This window comes from Carex rostrata, chromosome 29, assembly GCF_964058835.1.
Source record: "Carex rostrata chromosome 29, lpCarRost1.2, whole genome shotgun sequence".
NCBI classification, from domain to species: Eukaryota; Viridiplantae; Streptophyta; class Magnoliopsida; order Poales; family Cyperaceae; genus Carex; species Carex rostrata.
Genome location: NC_135946.1, coordinates 3,547,738 through 3,566,828, shown reverse-complemented (window position 1 = coordinate 3,566,828; position 19,091 = coordinate 3,547,738). Strand labels below are relative to the sequence as shown.

General features: G+C 32.3%; 1 protein-coding gene across 1 annotated transcript; it reads right to left on the bottom strand.

Annotated features, from left to right (window-relative positions):
- Positions 1–8,657: 8,657 nt before the first annotated feature.
- Positions 8,658–9,994, bottom strand: LOC144546158 (F-box/kelch-repeat protein At1g57790-like). The gene is made up of 2 exons (XM_078294685.1): positions 9,876–9,994; positions 8,658–9,750 (listed from the first exon to the last, which is right to left on the bottom strand). The coding sequence occupies exons 1-2, from the start codon at positions 9,992–9,994 to the stop codon at positions 8,658–8,660; spliced, it is 1,212 nt and encodes a 403-aa protein (XP_078150811.1).
- Between the last annotated feature and the right edge of the window lie 9,097 nt (positions 9,995–19,091).

Below are 19,091 nucleotides of genomic sequence, written 5' to 3'. Positions count from 1 at the left end.
TTTTGATATGTTAATTAGAGGTGCAAATTTGGGCTCAGGAGCACTCCTTTAGGAGTTTGGTCGATTGTTGGGAGCCGATACCTCACGATATGTTTTGTGATTTTGTATGAAACTTCATAGGCTTGTTCTATGATGTCAAGAATGCATGTCCGTAAATTTTCATGAATTTCCAATGTGTTTTGATATGTTAATGAGAGCTGCAAATTTGGGCTCAGAAGCACTCGTTTAGAAGTTCGGGCAATTTTTGAGATTTTGTATGAACGTCACATTCTTGTTCTATGAAGTCGAGAATGCATATCAGTAAGTTTTCATGAATTTTTAAAGTGTTTTGATATGTTAATCAGAGGTGCAAATTTGGGCTCAGAAGCACTTCTTTAGAAGTTCGGGCAATTTTTGAGATTTTGTATGAACGTCACATTCTTGTTCTATGAAGTCGAGACTGCATATCGGTAAGTTTTCATGAATTTTTAAAGTGTTTTGATATGTTAATCAGAGGTGCAAATTTGGGCTCAGAAGCACTCCTTTAGGAGTTTGGGCGATTTTTGGGAGCTGATACCTCACGATATGTTTTGTGATTTTTTATGAAACTTCATAGCATTGCTCTATGATGTCAAGAATGCATGTCGGTAAATTTTCATGAATTTTGAAGGTGTTTTGATATGTTAATTAGAGGTGCAAATTTGGGCTCAAAAGCACTCGTTTAGAAGTTCGGGCAATTTTTGAGATTTTGTATGAACGTCACATTCTTGTTCTATGAAGTCGAGAATGCATATCGGTATGTTTTCATGATTTTTTAAAGTGTTTTGATAAGTTAATCAGAGGTGCAAATTTGGGCTCAGAAGCACTCCTTTAGGAGTTTGGGCAATTTTTGGGAGCCGATACCTCACGATATGTTTTGTGATTTTGTGTGAAACTTCATAGCCTTGCTCTATGATGTCAAGAATGCATGTCGGTAAATTTTCATGAATTTTGAAGGTGCTTTGATATGTTAATTAGAGGTGCAAATTTTGGTTCAGAAGCACTCGTTTAGGAGTTCGGGCAATTTTTGAGATTTTGTATGAACGTCACATTCTTGTTCTATGAAGTCGAGAATGCATATCGGTAAGTTTTCATGATTTTTTAAAGTGTTTTGATATGTTAATCAGAGGTGCAAATTTGGGCTCAGAAGCACTCCTTTAGGAGTTTGGGCAATTTTTGGTTGCCGATACGTCACAATATGTTTTGTGATTTTGTATGAAATTCATAGCCTTGCTCTATGATGTCAAGAATGCATGTCCGTAAATTTTCATGAATTTTGAAGGTGTTTTGATATGTTAATAAGAGGTGCAAATTTGGGCTCAGAAGCACTCGTTTAGAAGTTCGGGCAATTTTTGAGATTTTGTATGAACGTCACATTCTTGTTCTATGAAGTCGAGAATGCATATCCGTAAGTTTTCCTGATTTTTTAAAGTGTCTTGATATGTTAATCAGAGGTGCAAATTTGGGCTCAGAAGCACTGCTTTTGGAGTTTGGCCAATTTTTGGGAGCCGATACCTCACGATATGTTTTGTGATTTTGTATGAAACTTCATAGCCTTTCTCTATGATGTCAAGAATGCATGTCTGTAAATTTTCATGAATTTTGAAGGTGTTTTCATATGTTAATTAGAGGTGCAAATTTGGGCTCAGAAGCACTCGTTTAGAAGTTCGGGCAATTTTTGAGATTTTGTATGAACGTCACATTCTTGTTCTATGAAGTCGAGAATGCATATCGGTAAGTTTTCAAGATTTTTTAAAGTGTTTTGATATGTTAATCAGAGGTGCAAATTTGGGCTCAGAAGCACTCCTTTAGGACTTTTGGACAATTTTTGGTAGCCGATACCTCACGATATGTTTTGTGATTTTGTATGAAACTTCATAGACTTGCTCTATGATGTCAAGAATGCATGTCCGTAAATTTTCATGAATTTTGAATGTGTTTTGATATGTTAACGAGACCTGCAAATTTGGGCTCAGAAGCACTCGTTTAGAAGTTCGGGCAATTTTTGAGATTTTGTATGAACGTCACATTCTTGTTCTATGAAGTCGAGAATGCATATCGGTAAGTTTTCATGATTTTTTAAAGTGTTTTGATATGTTAATCAGAGGTGCAAATTTGGGCTCAGAAGCACTCCTTTAGGAGTTTGGGCAATTTTTGGGAGCCGATACCTCACGATATGTTTTGTGATTTTGTATGAAACTTCATAGCCTTGCTCTATGATGTCAAGAATGCATGTCGGTAAATTTTCATGAATTTTGAAGGTGTTTTGATAGGTTAATGAGAGGTGCAAATTTGGGCTCAGAAGCACTTCTTTAGAAGTTCGGGCAATTTTTGAGATTTTGTATGAACTTCACATTCTTGTCTATGAAGTCGAGAATGCATATCGGTAAGTTTTCATGATTTTTTAAAGTGTTTTGATATGTTAATCAGAGGTGCAAATTTGGGCTCAGAAGCACTCCTTTAGGAGTTTGGGCAATTTTTGGGAGCCGATACCTCACGATATGTTTTGTGATTTTGTATGAAACTTCATAGACTTGCTCTATGATGTCAAGAATGTATGTCCGTAAATTTTCATGAATTTTGAAGGTGTTCTGATATGTTAATAAGAGGTGCAAATTTGGGCTCAGAAGCACTCCTTTAGAAGTTTGGGCAATTTTTTGGAGCCTTTTTGTATGAACTTCACATTCTTGTTCTATGAAGTCGAGAATGCATATCGGTAAGTTTTCATGATTTTTTAAAGTGTTTTGATATGTTAATCAGAGGTGCAAATTTGGGCTCAGAAGCACTCCTTTAGGAGTTTGGGCAATTTTTTGGAGCCGATACCTCACAATATGTTTTGTGATTTTTTATGAAACTTCATAGACTTGCTCTATGATGTCAAGAATGTATGTCCGTAAATTTTCATGAATTTTGAAGGTGTTTTGATATGTTAATAAGAGGTGCAAATTTGGGCTCAGAAGCACTCCTTTAGAAGTTCGGGCAATTTTTGGGATTTTGTATGAACTTCACATTCTTGTTCTATGTAGTCGAGAATGCATATCGGTAAATTTTCATGATTTTTTAAAGTGTTTTGATATGTTAATCAGAGGTGCAAATTTGGGCTCAGAAGCACTCCTTTAGGAGTTTGGGCAATTTTTGGGTGCCGATACCTCACGATATGTTTTGTGATTTTGTATGAAACTTCATAGACTTGCTCTATGATGTCAAGAATGCATGTCTGTAAATTTTCATGAATTTTGAAGGTGTTTTGTTATGTTAATAAGAGGTGCAAATTTGGGTTCAGAAGCACTCCTTTAGAAGTTCGGGCAATTCTTGAGATTTTGTATGAACTTCACATTCTTGTTCTATGAAGTCGAGAATGCATATCGGTAAGTTTTCATGAATTTTTAAAGTGTTTTGATATGTTAATCAGAGGTGCAAATTTGGGCTCAGAAGCACTCCTTTAGAAGTTCGGGCAATTTTTGAGATTTTGTATGAACTTCACATTCTTGTTCTTTGAAGTCGAGAATGCATATCGGTAAATTTTCAAGATTTTTTAAAGTGTTTTGATATGTTAATCAGAGTTGCAAATTTGGGCTCAGAAGCACTCCTTTAGAAGTTCGGGCAATTTTTGGGAGCCGATATCTCACTATCTGTTTTGTGATTTTGTATGAAACTTCATAGTCTTGCTCTATGAAGTCAAGAATGGATGTTGCTAAATTTTCATGATTTTTAAAGGTGTTTTGATATGTTAATCAGAGGTGCAAATTTGGGCTCAGAAGCACTCCTTCAGCAGTTCGGGCAATTTTTGAGAGCCGATATCTCACGATCTGTTTTGTGATTTTGTGTGAAACTTCATAGCCTTCCTCTATGAAGCCAAGAATGCACGTTGGTAAATTTTTATGATTTTTGAAAGTGTTTTGATATGTTAATCAGAGTTGCAAATTTGGGCTGAGAAGCACTCCTTTAGAAGTTCGGGAAATTTTTGACAATTTGTATGAACTTCACAGTCTTGTTCTCTGAAGTCAAGAATGTATATCGGTAAATTTTCATTATTTTTAAAGGTGTTTTGATATTTTAATCAGAGGTGCACTCATTTTTGAGTTTACATTAATGTCGTTGATTCTTCATTAACATTGTTGATTTTATCAATTATGTTTTAAAAATGTCAATACATAGGAATATGTGTTATCACGAGGATAAAAATTGACTATTATCAAGAATATGTGTTATATATAGCTGTAATAGATAAGAATATGAGGTAAGATCAAAGAAATTATACTTCTTCAACGAATTGTTATTAACAATAAGAGTATCCGTAAAATTACCAACATAATTAAGCAATTTTATTCTCACATATAAAACAAATTCTTATAGTACGGTATTTATCTTCTTCGCGAAATACAACAACAAATATTAAATTTTTTAGTTTAGATTCGGATCATACAATCTGCTTAGACACAAATATTAAAGGAGTAACGTGCATTCCACCTTATTTGGGCAGGATTGGTCGGGATTCTGATTGGTCGGTCTGTATCTAAACTCAAAGTTTTGATCAGTTACCAAACTCATGAAAAAGGCGAAATGTTGATTGTGTGGTTGCAGCAAGTCTCCCATTTAAAATTAATTATAATAATATAAAATAAATAATAAATAATAAATTATGTTATTTAACTCCATATATAGTTTGAATTTCTTGTTTGAACTTAGTTACTTTTTTTATCTGAATTCTGTTTTTGGTGTCATCACCAGTTAGTTACACCCAACCTTTTAAGAAGTTTTTCTAACTATAGATTTCTTTTCTTGATTAAACAACTCTTGGCTTATACATGTGAACTGTTTTCTTAACTGGATCTTCACAGTGCATCGTTACATTCCGCTAATGTAACTTATTTCACATCATTATATAATCAATGCAAATTAAAATACCCAAATAAATTAACTAAACAAGAGAGAAGAACACCCGAGCCAAAATCTATCTTCTAGGCCAACATGGAGTCCCGTCATGTTTTGGTCGTGTTATTTCTCTCCACCATATTTCTAGGGCTCTTCACATCAAATTGTGCGGGGGATATTCTGGATTGCGATCATGGCAGAAAGTGCTGGAACAAATGCATAAGGAGGCATTGGGTAATCTATTGCAATTTTTTTTGCCCGCCCGATTGCGACACACCATGGATTCCTTTGTGGGGACATGAAGGTATACTTGATCTATATATCTTTTATATTTACAAGTCTTTAATCCTTCTGAAATATTTATTTGATAATTTTTAATGTAATTGTTAATGTGAAAAATTGAAATATTTTTCATCACATGATAAGGTGAGTATACAATTTCATGCAATTCAAAGATAAGTTAGTCCCATCTCTTTCTATAAATATTTAAGAGGGGTTGATTAAACAACTCTTGACTTTTTAGGATTGTTTTTGTAAAATCTTAGTTTCAGTTCTGATGTTTTCTCTATTGTATCTGTTAATTTTAGTTTGTTGGGTTAGGTTCAATATTTATTTATATATATAGATGCAGGGGTGACAAAAATTGATATACATTACTAATCTACAATTAGGAAAACTTTTTGAAATGTTTAACAAAATTGACAAGAGTATTACATATAACGCAATATAAATACCTATTTCAATAATATTTTATTGTTGGTCCTTGTGAATTTTGTTTGTGATGATGATAATTTTCATTTTAAAATATTCAATACCACAACAATTTCGGATTTTCCATCACGAAATAAGGAAAGTTGAGGATATTCTTGAAATTTATATATTTATTAAAATTAAATTAAATCCAAATTAAACACTAATAATAATTAAATAAAGGATCACCTATTTTTTGTAAGCAATTAGAACCACATATTTATCAGAAAATGATGCTTTCTTTTAAATTTGCAGATAAAATTTGAGGGAGGAACAGTGGTGCCCTCGCTCCTGCTCCTTAGCCATACGCAGCAGGTCCTTTAGCAATAAATTGTTGACGTATGGAGTTGCATCCTGAATCCTTCCAAATTTTATATATATATATATGAACTACCTTTTTATGATTTTGTTATATATGCAACGAGGGAATAAAAAAGGCTTGTGAAGTTTTATGCATAATCTGTTTAGAGAGAATTTCTAATGAATTCTTGTTATACATTATAAATTTTTGTTAATTTATAATCTACTTTTGCTCAGTGTCAATAATAAATGGTATATATTTATGATAAAATAGAACGTTAGTATTTCCAAAAATATAAAAGACAATAACTAATCAAATTTACTTTAACAATAACCATGTTACTTTTAGAAAATTAGTTAACTCCAAATCTAATTAGTTTACTTAAAAATCTAGCTCAGATGAACATTGTGCCAAAATAGATGCCGTTTTCAGTGATAGTATAATTACTGAACAGAATTGAGTGATCTTGATTATTTTAAAAATAAAAATGAAAATAATTTATCATAAAAATAAAAGGGTAACTACAGTTGAGTTCAAACCCGTCAAGGATCAAGGAGAAATAGATATATACATCAATAGATTCATTAATACTAGCGATAAAAAATCCTTTGTGACTCATTTCAGCAAGAACCATTAAACGCAGGTCACCATTATCCATTAACAGATTATCAAAGTACTAGTACAACAATCACTTCAGACCAGCAGTGAGGACTAACAGCTAGTATAAATATAAACACCATGTTCAATAGTATAAAAATTATCGTATTCAATAGTATAAAAATACCATAGTCAACAGTATAAACATCGACTTCTCAATTACTTAAAAAAAAGAAATTTCACAATTGAAATTGTTTAGATCGATGTGTATTTATACTTGCATTGTCGATTATTTAAACTGGAATGGTCTGATGCTTCAGCTAATAGTTAGGTGCTTATACTAATTTGCAAGAATATTTGTGCGATAAGGGCAATTGCATCAAATGTAAACAGAATCTGGGAAATGACAAGTGACAACACTCAATCGAGCAGAGAGCATAGTCTAATAGAAAATGTCTACCTATAAACAAATTACAAACAAATGATGCTTTAAAGTGCATCAAATGCTTTTGAGATCAAATCAAGGAGAATTATCCAATTTTATCGCAAAATAACCACTCTGACGTATTAAATAGGAACTTCGTCAAAATATCTTACCTAATATGATTTACAAGCAAAGAATAACATAACAAATAACAAGTTAGATGCAACAAATCAGAATCCAACGGCTTTTGTGCAAGCAAGAATTATGTTATATATTTCTAAATATAATAACTAATATAATGATAAACAACACAAAGATACTCTTAATTCTCAAAGGTGTCGACTCTTGTGTCAAGGATTAGGGACTAGCCAGATTGGGGCAACATAATCAGTCGGGGAAATACTGAGGAGGGATCCACTTAGCACAATATATAGCCATGAAAATATAAAATATCTAATTAAATAATGAGGAGGGATCCACTTAGAACATTCTATAATTATAAGATCTTACAACACAATTTTTCAAAGTCCATACAGTCGATCAAACCTGTTCAACATGATCTCTATATTAAAGGGTGTTTAGAGATCAAATTTTAAACTTTTGTAATGTTTTTTTTACTATTTGTTAAGTATTTTAGACAATTGAATTTTGTACTCAAATTTTGTGTACGGATCAACTCAAAATTTTAGATATCTCAGACTCAGAGGATGTGAATTCAACTTTAGTGGGGAAAAATGGTCCCTGTTGTGCTCCACAGGCGAACGTGACATTTCTTGATGAAATACAAGTTATCAATATTAAATTTGTTATAAAATAGAATTTATGTGGATGTTCATTCTATAACACTCAATATTAATTCTCTTTTCATTGTCTCATTACTCTATTATTATGGTTCATTCTCTCATTAATTATTGTAATAACTCTTCATATACAATTTCTAGTCTATAAATAGAGCATTTATAAATAGAGAATGAACACTTACAAAACACACAAAGGAAGATAATAAAATTATGTTATTGCTCTCTCTATTTTTTTTTTGTTATTTATTTTACTTTTGTTGCAACTTCATTTTAATTTTACAACACGTTATCAGTATGATTTGTTTGGAGGAAGATGCAAAGTTATTATGTAAATAATTTGCGTGATTAATTATTATATCTTTCATTAATTTAAATTTTATTTAATTTTTTTATTATATCTGTTTTAGTTTATAAGAATCATTCCTTGAAGTTAATGATGGAATAATAATCAAAAATTATTATCACAACTAAAAGTTTCTCAAGAACCTGAAGTTTGTTTTACCCGAATAGAATAATAATTCATTTGAAGTTTGTATGAGTCAAATGAATTATCCAAATACACATGTTAATTTATTTCGTCTATTCATTTAAAGCAAAAAAAAAAAAATACAAATATAATATGACTTTTATTTTTGAACTCTATTACTATAAATATATTTTTATAAAAACGTAATTCAAAAGAACAGAATAATAAAACTGGAGTTTCAATACTAATAAACGACAGCACAGCATATGCTCCACATTAACGAGTTAACGCATGCACGTCCAACTAACAAATTAGATTGGTAGCAACAAAGCAAATTTCATGAAGGAAATTAAAATTTTCAAAAGAAAAAAATAATGATAAACAATACTATACAAAGATGCTTTCAAACTTGTCCATCTAATGGTGTCAAGGATTTGTGGCAAGCCAGGTTGGGGCAACATCAAAGGAGAATAAAGTATTAAATGGATAATATATAGCCGAGCATTTGGTAACTATGTTATAGGTTTCTAGATCATTCCGTCCAATTCGGTAGGTAGCATGTGCGAAGTAAATATCATTTGGGGTGCAACCAGAAAGTTGGATTGGATCAATAACAATAGGGGAATTGTTACCAATAAAAAATGCTTGGCTATTAATATCCTTACACTCAGAATAAATTCCCTCCTCAAAATCAAGCTTGTGGACGACAACATTTGTGGTGGCATTTGGAAGCATCGTCTCTTCTTTATACCGTTGTAAGAGCAACAATTCTCCTTTCAGGTCTATAATAAAAAACTTGCAAGTTTTTCCAATCATTGGAACTTGATGCTGAAGCGGTATGAGTTTTGGATTCGGACCAACATCAACAACAAAAATTTTATGAGAACAAATATATCCAACAGCATAAAATTTTCCTTTGAAATATATAATGTCATTAAGTACGACATCATATTGGCATATAGGTAATGTCCATGTTAGATCACCTCGTCTCCAAAAAGCTACAGTTTGATAATAACCATCGATTACCATCACCATAAAATCTGAACTCTCACTGGGATCATGATCCAAGATAACCTTGTACACTATGTCATGATGATGACCTTTAAAGACATCTTTATTGTTAAAATCAAGAGAAGGCAGGTTGTAGCATTCCTGGGTAAATGGATTAAGCATTCGGATGTTCAAAGTGATGTCTACAGAGAAGAGCCAGCCAAATGAAGAACCACACACGAATTGCCCTTGCAGTTTGGGTATGTCTATGTAGTAATGTTTGTTATCAGAAAGGTTGAAGAAAATACGCTTTTTGGTGAAAATATGTTCACCCAGCACCAACCATGGCAGTTGCTGAACTGGACGATGATGTTTCTCTCTTGCCACCGTGCACCAATTCCGACATACAGCGCCGAATCGATAATAATCAGGTATGCATAAGAAGCTAATTAGATACCCAAGCACGTCATTGGGGAGCTCTGACCAGTTTGGTGTCGACATTTGGTGCAACACCTGCCGTTCCTTCACTCTGAATTATAATTAATAAAATCATTGTTGTAACTGTCTCTATAGATTTAAATTGGTCGGCTCTTCTGTTCTTTCTGATCACCTGTTTGCCTAAACCTTCCTTCTAGATTTAAAGTCCTCACATACCTGTTGTTGTTACTATAGCTGCGTGTGGAAGGTTGATAGTTGTTAGCAAGTTTGTTCTTGTGTTGGCGTACCACTGTCATCCAGCCTTCTCCGGTTGGAATCGCCCTTTGTCGCCCCATTTTCCCTCCAGCTCTTGTATCAATTACACTGCTTTGAGAGGATTTTCCAATATCATAAATAAAGTTTTGATAAGGAATAAAAGCCACATTATTCATACAATATGATTGTGCACAAACCAACGCAACACATAATTAAAACTTTCAATAATAATCGTTATTAACGTTATAATAAATAGTAAAATAATATAAATAACATATAGTTCAAAATTATGCTTATTCAATGCATAATTTAATAATATTTAAAAAGTGTGTATGGACATGCATGTAAATAAAATTATATATATATATATATGTTGCGCATGAGTTAAAATCAACATATATATATTTAGCACACGAGTTAAAATCTAATATGTATCAAAATAAATAACATATAGTTCGGTACTTTTAAGACTAGGCGCACCAACACGAGAGAATCTATGAAATTAAGGCTTACACGAAAAACATATCGTATACCTAACAAAAAGCATGAGCAAGCAATTAAGGCTAGACACACCAACCTTTTGTGAGGGAACAAGAGCGTAGAAGGTGCCGATTGGAGAGATATTTTAATCAATTGGTTGAGATCAGTGAGAATTATAAACTTGTCACGCCTATTTTTGAGAAGATATTTGTGAAAACAGAAATAGTTGAATGGTGAATTATTGAATTGCGAATTTATTCTGCAATACAATTTTATGTATATTTGTTTATACATGAGCTATAGTTAAATTAAAAGGCAGGAAATAAACATATAAGGTATGGTAGTAAGATCTGATATGGTGAAGAAATGGAAATAATATACACTTCATTTTCAGTATAAGGTATGAACCGAATTATATGGGTTTCTTATATGGTGAAGAAATGAGTTTTCTTCAAAAACAAATTCAAAATAAGATATATCCTGGAAAGCTAGAAAACAAAACCATAGAACGTAACCTAAAAGTTGCGTTGAAATAATAAACATGAGAAAGGTTAGACCTAGCTACCAACCTTCTGTCATGAAAGAAATACTTACCAATAATTGGTAAAGATCTATGAGGATTGAAAAAGCCAAGCATCAATGGCGGCTGTCAATCACCATTTTTCTTTCCTTTTTATTTCCACTAATTTTAATGATATAATTTTTTTTCTGATCTGACTATTAATTCTGAAAATCACTATCGAGATATTCTATATTAAGAACGGTCCGGACACTAAATATATAACCTTTCTAGCATTTATGTCTTGTATATAAAATTTATACATTTTATATGCTAGAAATAGTTTTCTATATTTAAACTACAATACGAAAATAAAGTAAAAAACAAATGGAAGAACTTTATTCATATATTTTTATTCAAAAAAAATTAGGTCCCAAATCAAGTTGCCCGTCAGGTGCTTAACATGTTCATGTTCATATTCTCTATTTATGTTACCTCTATATTACTTGAGAAAATAAAGAATCACGTTAGCCGTTTGAAATGTTTTGCTATTGTAAAGTTCTAACTAAGATTTCTTTAACGTGTTTTGAGCAGTTGGTTAATGTTTGTTTCTTGAAAATGCGCAAGGTATTCAAGAGCTGAGTGTCCTGTGTGGAGTCCGGGTGCAAGTATTGGGTTTCTCTCCTTCCGACAATCCTTATTCTTTCATCAGCCCTTCCGACAATCCTTATTCTTTACCATCGTCGAAACAGGCCATAATGCATCACATCCCAATTTCTTGTCTGAGCTTAGTAGCCATGCATGTGACGGAGGTTAATGTCAAGGTCAAAATCCTTAAGAGGAAAAATGATTATCTTAAAGGGCGCCTCGAAGGGATGACAGGGAACGTATGGAATTCAGATTTGACTCGGTTTATAGGAGTTAAATTTGTCTATATTAATGAATTTGGTATTGGTGAACAAGTAATCCTTCTATTATCCACAAATAGATGCAAAACAATGTAATTTTCCAAATAAAGTACACTCTGAACAACTTTTAAGATCAAAACTTGTATGGGTCAAATAAATTATCGAAATACACATGTTTATTTCGTCTAATCATTTAAAGCAAAAAAAAAGATACAAATATAAGATGACTTTTATTTTTGAACTTTATCACTATATATATTTTTTATAAAAACGTAATTAAAAAAGAAGAGAATATTATAATAGGAGTTTCTAACACTAATAAACGTATGCTCCACATTAACTAGTGAACATACGTCCGACTTGCAATTTAGATTGGTAACAACAAAGCAAATTTTGATAAAGGAAATTAAAAATTTCAAAAGGAAAATAATAATAATAAACAATACTATACAAAGATGCTTTCAAACTTGTCCATCTAATGGTGTCAAGGACTTGTGGCAAGCCAGGTTGGGGCAACATAAAAGGGGAATGAATTATGAAATGGATAATATTTAGCCGAGCATTTGGTAAATATGTTATAGGTTTCTAGATCATTTCGTCCAATTCGGTAAAGGTCTGAAGAAGCTTGTGTGAAGTAAATAGCATTTGGGGTGCAACCAGAAAATTGCATTGTATCAATAACAATAGGCGAATTGTTAACAATAAAGAACGCTTGGCTATTAATATCCTTACACTCAGAAGAAGTTCCCTCGTCAAAATCAAGCTTGTGGATGACAACATTTGTGGTGACCTTTCGAAGCTCTTTCTCCTCTCTATACCATTGTAAGAGCAACAGTTCTCCTTTGAGGTCTACAATAAAATACTTATAAGTTTCTCCAAACATTGGAACTTGATGCTGAGGGTACTTTTTTATAATAACCGCCGATTACCATGACCATAAGATTTGAACTCTCACTGGGATCATGATCCAAGATAAGCTTGCACATTCACTTTGTTGACATTTAAAGACCTCTTCATCTTTAAAATCAAGAGGAGGTAGGTCGTAGCTTTTCCTGGTAAATGGATTCAGCATACGGATGTTCAAATTGTTGTCTACAACAAAGAGCCATCCAAATGAAGAACCACACAGGAATTTCCTGTGCAGCTTGGGCATGTCTATGTAGTAATGTTTGTTCTCAGAAAGGTTGTAGAAAATACGCTTTTTAGTGGCAATATCATCACCCAGCACCAACCATGGCAGTTGCTGAGCTGGACGATAATTTTTATCTCTTGTCATCGTGCACCAATTCCGACAAACAGCGCCAAATCGATAATAATCAGGTAAGGGTAAGAAGCCCATTAGATACCCAAGCACGTCATTGGGTAGCTCCGACCAGTCTGATGTCGATATTAAATGCAACACCTGCCATTCCTTCTCTCTGCAATATAATTAATAAAATCATTGTCACATGCAGTCTTTATAATTAATCTGTGATCACCTGTTTGATTAAACCTTCGCTTTATATTTAAATTCCCCACAAACTTTTTGTTGTTACAGTGGCGGCGCGTGGGAGGTTGATAGGTCTTGTTAGCAGGTTTGTTGCTGTGTTGGCATAACAGTACCGTCATCCATCCTCCTCCAGTTGGAACCTCCCTTTGTCTCCCCATTTCCCTCCAGTTCTTGTATCAATTATACTGCTTTGATAAGAGTTTCCCAATAAACAATATCATTAATAAGGTTCTTCCTAAAATTAAATGTCACTTTATTTATACAATATGATTGTACACAAACCAACACATCACATATAATTAAAACTCTCAATAATAATCATTATTAATGTGATAATAAATTTGTACAATATTCTAAGCAATACAAAATATAAATAAATTGAATGATGCATCAACATAATTTGTGTTCAAAACTATGTTTATTCAACGCATAATATACTACTGTTTAAAAAGTATGTGCATGGACATGTAAATTGAATTATATATGGTACGCTTATTTTGGACATATTTAACAATTCATAATCAACATTTATTGAGATCTGATGGCTTCAAAACTCGAGTCGAGGCCTCCAAGGTAAGTGTACACATTCTTGTTCTGCCCTTTTTCGGATTTCTTCGGGGTTTGTTGTAGGTGGGAGGTAGAGTTGGAGCTCCTCCGATCTCATCAATACCTCGGTTCCGTATTGAGAACTATTTTTGCTTCCTTGCTTGATCTATGATAGTTCCTGTTTAAGATTGAAAATATGAGCAAAATTTTGTTGTTGGCCGTATAATCGCTTTACCTTATCCCACACTTCTTTGGATGAGTTCAGAAGCATGCATAAGTGTCCAATTTTTGGATCCATGGTGTTGATGAGCCACGACATGACCATGTGGTCTGTTGTTTGTCATTCTGTTATTTTTGCCTGTTCTTCAGGAGTTGTCTCGTTTGATTTTGCTGGTGTTCGTTTTTTTATGGTTCCATCAATGAAACCTGATTTACCTCTACCACTAAGACCAATTATGATTGATCTTGACCATGGAACATAATCTGTGTTGCCACTGAGTAAGATTGAGGTAATTTTAGTGTTATCGATAGATAGAGACATGATTTCTGGATTTTTATGGGTTTACTGGTAAATGAAATCTTAGGTGTTTTGGCTCTGTCGGCTCTAAATCCTCTGTTAGTTTGATGCTTGATTTACAGGATTTACTCCCACTCTGATACCATAATGAATTTTGTGATGTGATAGAAAGAACAGAGAATATGAAATGAATAACAATTTTCTTATTGAAGTTGTCTCTGTACAGAGATATTACATGACTCTTTATAGCCTAATTCTCTTGTAGGCATTGGTGGCTTGCCTAAAATATTAGATTCTGTATTTGCCTAATAGAGGGAATTAAGCTAGGTACCTAAATTAGCCTAACAGCTGTATTTTTTATGCTAGTTGTATTTCCTTCCTAAATAACCTATGATGATTTTATGAGGTTATTTCCTTGTTTCTCAATAGTTATCTTGAGGATAAAAATTGACTATTATCAAGAGTAAAACTAAAGAAAGTACTCCTTTCCAATAAAAATTGACTATTATCAAGAGTAAAACAAATTCTTATAGTACGGTATTTATCTTCTTCATAAAATACAACAACAAATATTAAATTTTGAGTTTAGATTCCGATCATACGATTTGCTTAGACACAAATATTAAAGGAGTTATGTGTATTCCACCCTAATTGGACTGGATTAGTCAGGATTCTGATCGGACAGTCTGGAACTAAACTCAAATTAAGTTTTGATCGGTTACCTCAGATGATGCAAACTCATGAGAAAGGCGAAATGCTAGTTGTGTGGTTGCAGCAAGTTCCCAATTTAAAATTATTAATAATACTACAAAATAATAATAAATAATAAATTATGTTATTTAACTCCTTATACAGTTTGAATTTGTTGTTAGAACTTAGTTTCTTTTTCTCTCTGAATTCTGTTTTTGGTGTCATCACCAGTTAGTGACACCCAACCTTTTAAGAGCTTTTGCTAACTATAGATTTCTTTACTTGATTAAACAACTCTTAGCTTATACATGTCAACAGTTTTCTTAACTGTATCCTCACAGTGCATCGTTACATTCCGCTAATGTAACTTATTTGACATCATTATATAATTAGTACAAATTAATATACCCAAATAAATTAGACTCATTAAACTGCAATTCAACAAAACCCACCATAATTTACAAACTAGAGAGAAGAACAATTCACCCGAGACAAAATCTATCTTCTAGGTCGACATGGAGTCCCGTCATGTTTTGGCCGTGTTTTTTCTCTTAACCATATTTCTGGGGTTCTTCACATCAAATTGTGCAGGGGATATTTTTGATTGCGACCATGGTAGAAAGTGCTGGAACAAATGCATAAGGAGGCATTGGGTAATCTACTGCAATTTTTTTTGCCCACCCGATTGCGACGCACCATGGATTCCTTTGTGGGGACATGAAGGTACATACTTGATATATATATATATATATATCTTTTATTTTACAAATCTTTAATCACTAAGGTATATTTATGACAACTTTTCATGTAATTGTTAATGTGAAAAATTAAAATATTTTTTCTTCACATGATAAGGTGAGTACAAAATTTCATGCAATTCAAAGATAGGTTAGTCCCCTCTCTTTCTATTGATATTTAAGAGGGTTTGATTAATTTTTGGCTGCGTTATAAGCTGAGACTTTTTAGGATTGTTTTTGTAAAATCTTAGTTTTAGTTTTGATGTTTGATGTGTATTGTATCTTTTTTAATTAATTGGGTTAGGTTCAATATGTTTTAATATATATGCAGCAGGGTGACAAAAATTGGTATACATTACTAGAGATGGGCTATGGTGCATTGCAATGCATAGGCCATGGTGTGCATTGGACCATAAATCACCGATTCAAAGTTCAAATGACCGATCCAAACCGTTTATCTTGTTCTTCATATTAATATGTGCTTGGAGACCAAATTTTACATTTTTTGGAATTTTTTTACTATTTATTAAGCCACTTTGAAAATCGCTGATCCAACGGTGAATGTTTGGAACAGTAAAATCAGAAGTCACCGTTGGATCAGTGATTTTCAAAGTGGCTTAATAAATAGTAAAAAAATTCCAAAAATGTAAAATTTGATCTCCAAGCACATATTAATATGGAGAACAAGATGAACGGTTTGGATCGGTCATTTAGACTTTGAATCGGTGATTTATGGTCCAATGCACACCATGGCATATGCATTGCAATGCACTATAGCCCATCTCTACATTACTAATACAATTATGAATACTTTTTTTGTTTTTTACATGTGTAACAAAATTGACAAGAGTATTATATATAACACACTATAAATACCTATTGTTTGTCCTTGTGTATTTTTTGACAATTATGAAAACTTTCTTTGTTTTTATTGTTGGTCCTTGTGTATTTTGTTTGTGATGATGAAAATTTTCATTTCAAAATATTCAATACCACAACAATATCGGATTTTCTATCAGGAAATAATGGAAGTTGAGGATATTGTTGAAATTTGTACATTTAATAAAATTAAATTAAATCTGAATGAAACACTAACAAAAATTATCACAAATGATCAACTATTTTTTTGTAAGCAATTAGAACCACATATTTAACAGAAAAATGATGGTTCTGTTTAAATTTTCAGATAAAATTTGAGGGAAGGCTGGCGGTGCACTCGCTGCAGCACTTTAGCCATACGCAGCAGGTCCTTTACCAATAGATTGCTAAAGATGATCCAAATTTTTCATCAATGAAGCAAATATATCAAGGAATTCATTAAGCGTATGGAGTTGTGAAGTTATATATGCAATGACGAACAAACACAGACTTGTGATATATATATATATATATATAACTTGTTTAATTGAGTGAACTTGGTCGGTACAATATATTATAGATATTTTATAGTTGAAAGAAAACTTTAAATTCAGTCCTTGAATATATTTGCACTTCAATCTCAACTGTTGGTAAACTCAAATATCACATGAAAATTTAGCCTTTTTGATTTACGCCATTTCGAACAACTCTCTGCTGTTTTTGATTTAGTCCAACTAGCAATATCACAGGAAAATTTAGTCTTTCTTGGAAAATAGTATTATTTAATAGTATTATTTAGTTACATATACGGTATGCATTTGAGCTCTATTACTAAAATTTTTGGTAAACAATGATAGTTTTAGAGTTTATAAAGTGCCATGGGGTCATCTAATTGGGGAGCCTGACCTAACAAAAAGATCATGCATTTATTGTCTTCTATATGCATCACAAATTTTGTGATTAGTTGTTGTTTCTACTATTTTAGTTGGTATGATGCATATTTCACATTAAATATGGTTCTCCTTCTATATATTTTGTAAATGAATTATATGTAATATTAGAAAAATTATAGAATTATGTCTCACCCTAAATATTTGTTTCCATAATATACTTCCATTTCTATGATTTTCTCCTTAAAAATTATAAAAATTCTTTGTCTCATAGAGAGATACCTTTCTTGGAAGTTTGATTTAACACAAGAGATGAAGTATTATTTTTTCAAACTTTTCCATATAGAGTTGCAAAGTACTTATAACCACTTACATCTCATGTGTTTTCCTTTTCTTTTCTTTTTTTTCTTTTACTCCTTTTTTTAAGTTTCATTAAAGTCCTAAATTAATTTCATCATTTCAAAAAATTCAAACGCATATTTGTTAAAGATTGCATCCTATAGTCGTTCTATATCTTTATTTTTCTGTCTCTTTTTCTATTCCTTCAAGCTACTTGTTGTACGTAATTTGTACAAATTATTATTAATAAATTTGTGGGTGCAAAAAAATTATAGCAATAACAAAATAAATTCCATTCTGATTCATTCTTGCAAAGTGTGAAAACAAGGAAAATAAACAGACAAGTTAAACATGACAACTTCTTCAATTGAATATATATTCATTGTACATATATAACAAAACAAAATCAATACCGACCTACCCAGAGTACGATCAGAGAAGTATATATGAAATTAACCAATACATAGGGCCTGTGGAACAATATATAAATTATATACAAAATCACATCCACTCTCTTTCTTTATCTTCTTCAACCTCCTTCCAATATGTAACAATTCATTCCCATCTCTGTACGACCTTCCTCTACCTGTATGTGGAACCCCCACATCTCAATAGCATCCCGTGCTCTCATTGCTCCATCATTCTCACACAAAAACTGACTCCATTACCTAATCAAGCGATATGCATTGTTGGATCGCAAGAATATAAACGCCATGTCATACTCTCTACCAAACTGGTCGAAAGCTCACACCTTCAGTCCCGACTTCTCGTGAACTGATTCATTCTCTGCATCCATCAGAAGTCTCAACATGAGAGTTGGCTCCACATTCTTTGTTGTCAAGAGAAGGCGGCTTTCATACAAGTCGAGATCGGTTGTTTGAAGACTCTTGTGCAGAATCCACGTGGGGCACTCTATGCTTGGAGAGAGCAACGTTGGTATTGATCAATAATCACCTATATGAAATTAACCAATTACCAAGATAATAAGTATTGTATATATTAATAATCATTATATATTAAAAAAAAGCTAACATCATAACTCCATTAATAATTATTCCTCTAGTGTTAGGATTTCTGATATCACCTTTTTTTTTCAAAACACTAATAAAAATATAAAGAACTCGGATTATTCTATAATTAAATAATTTTAACAATATAAATTAAACTAATACTTCAACAATTTATGCCATTTCAATGAACTATCTTTTCTACTTTTTGATTTAC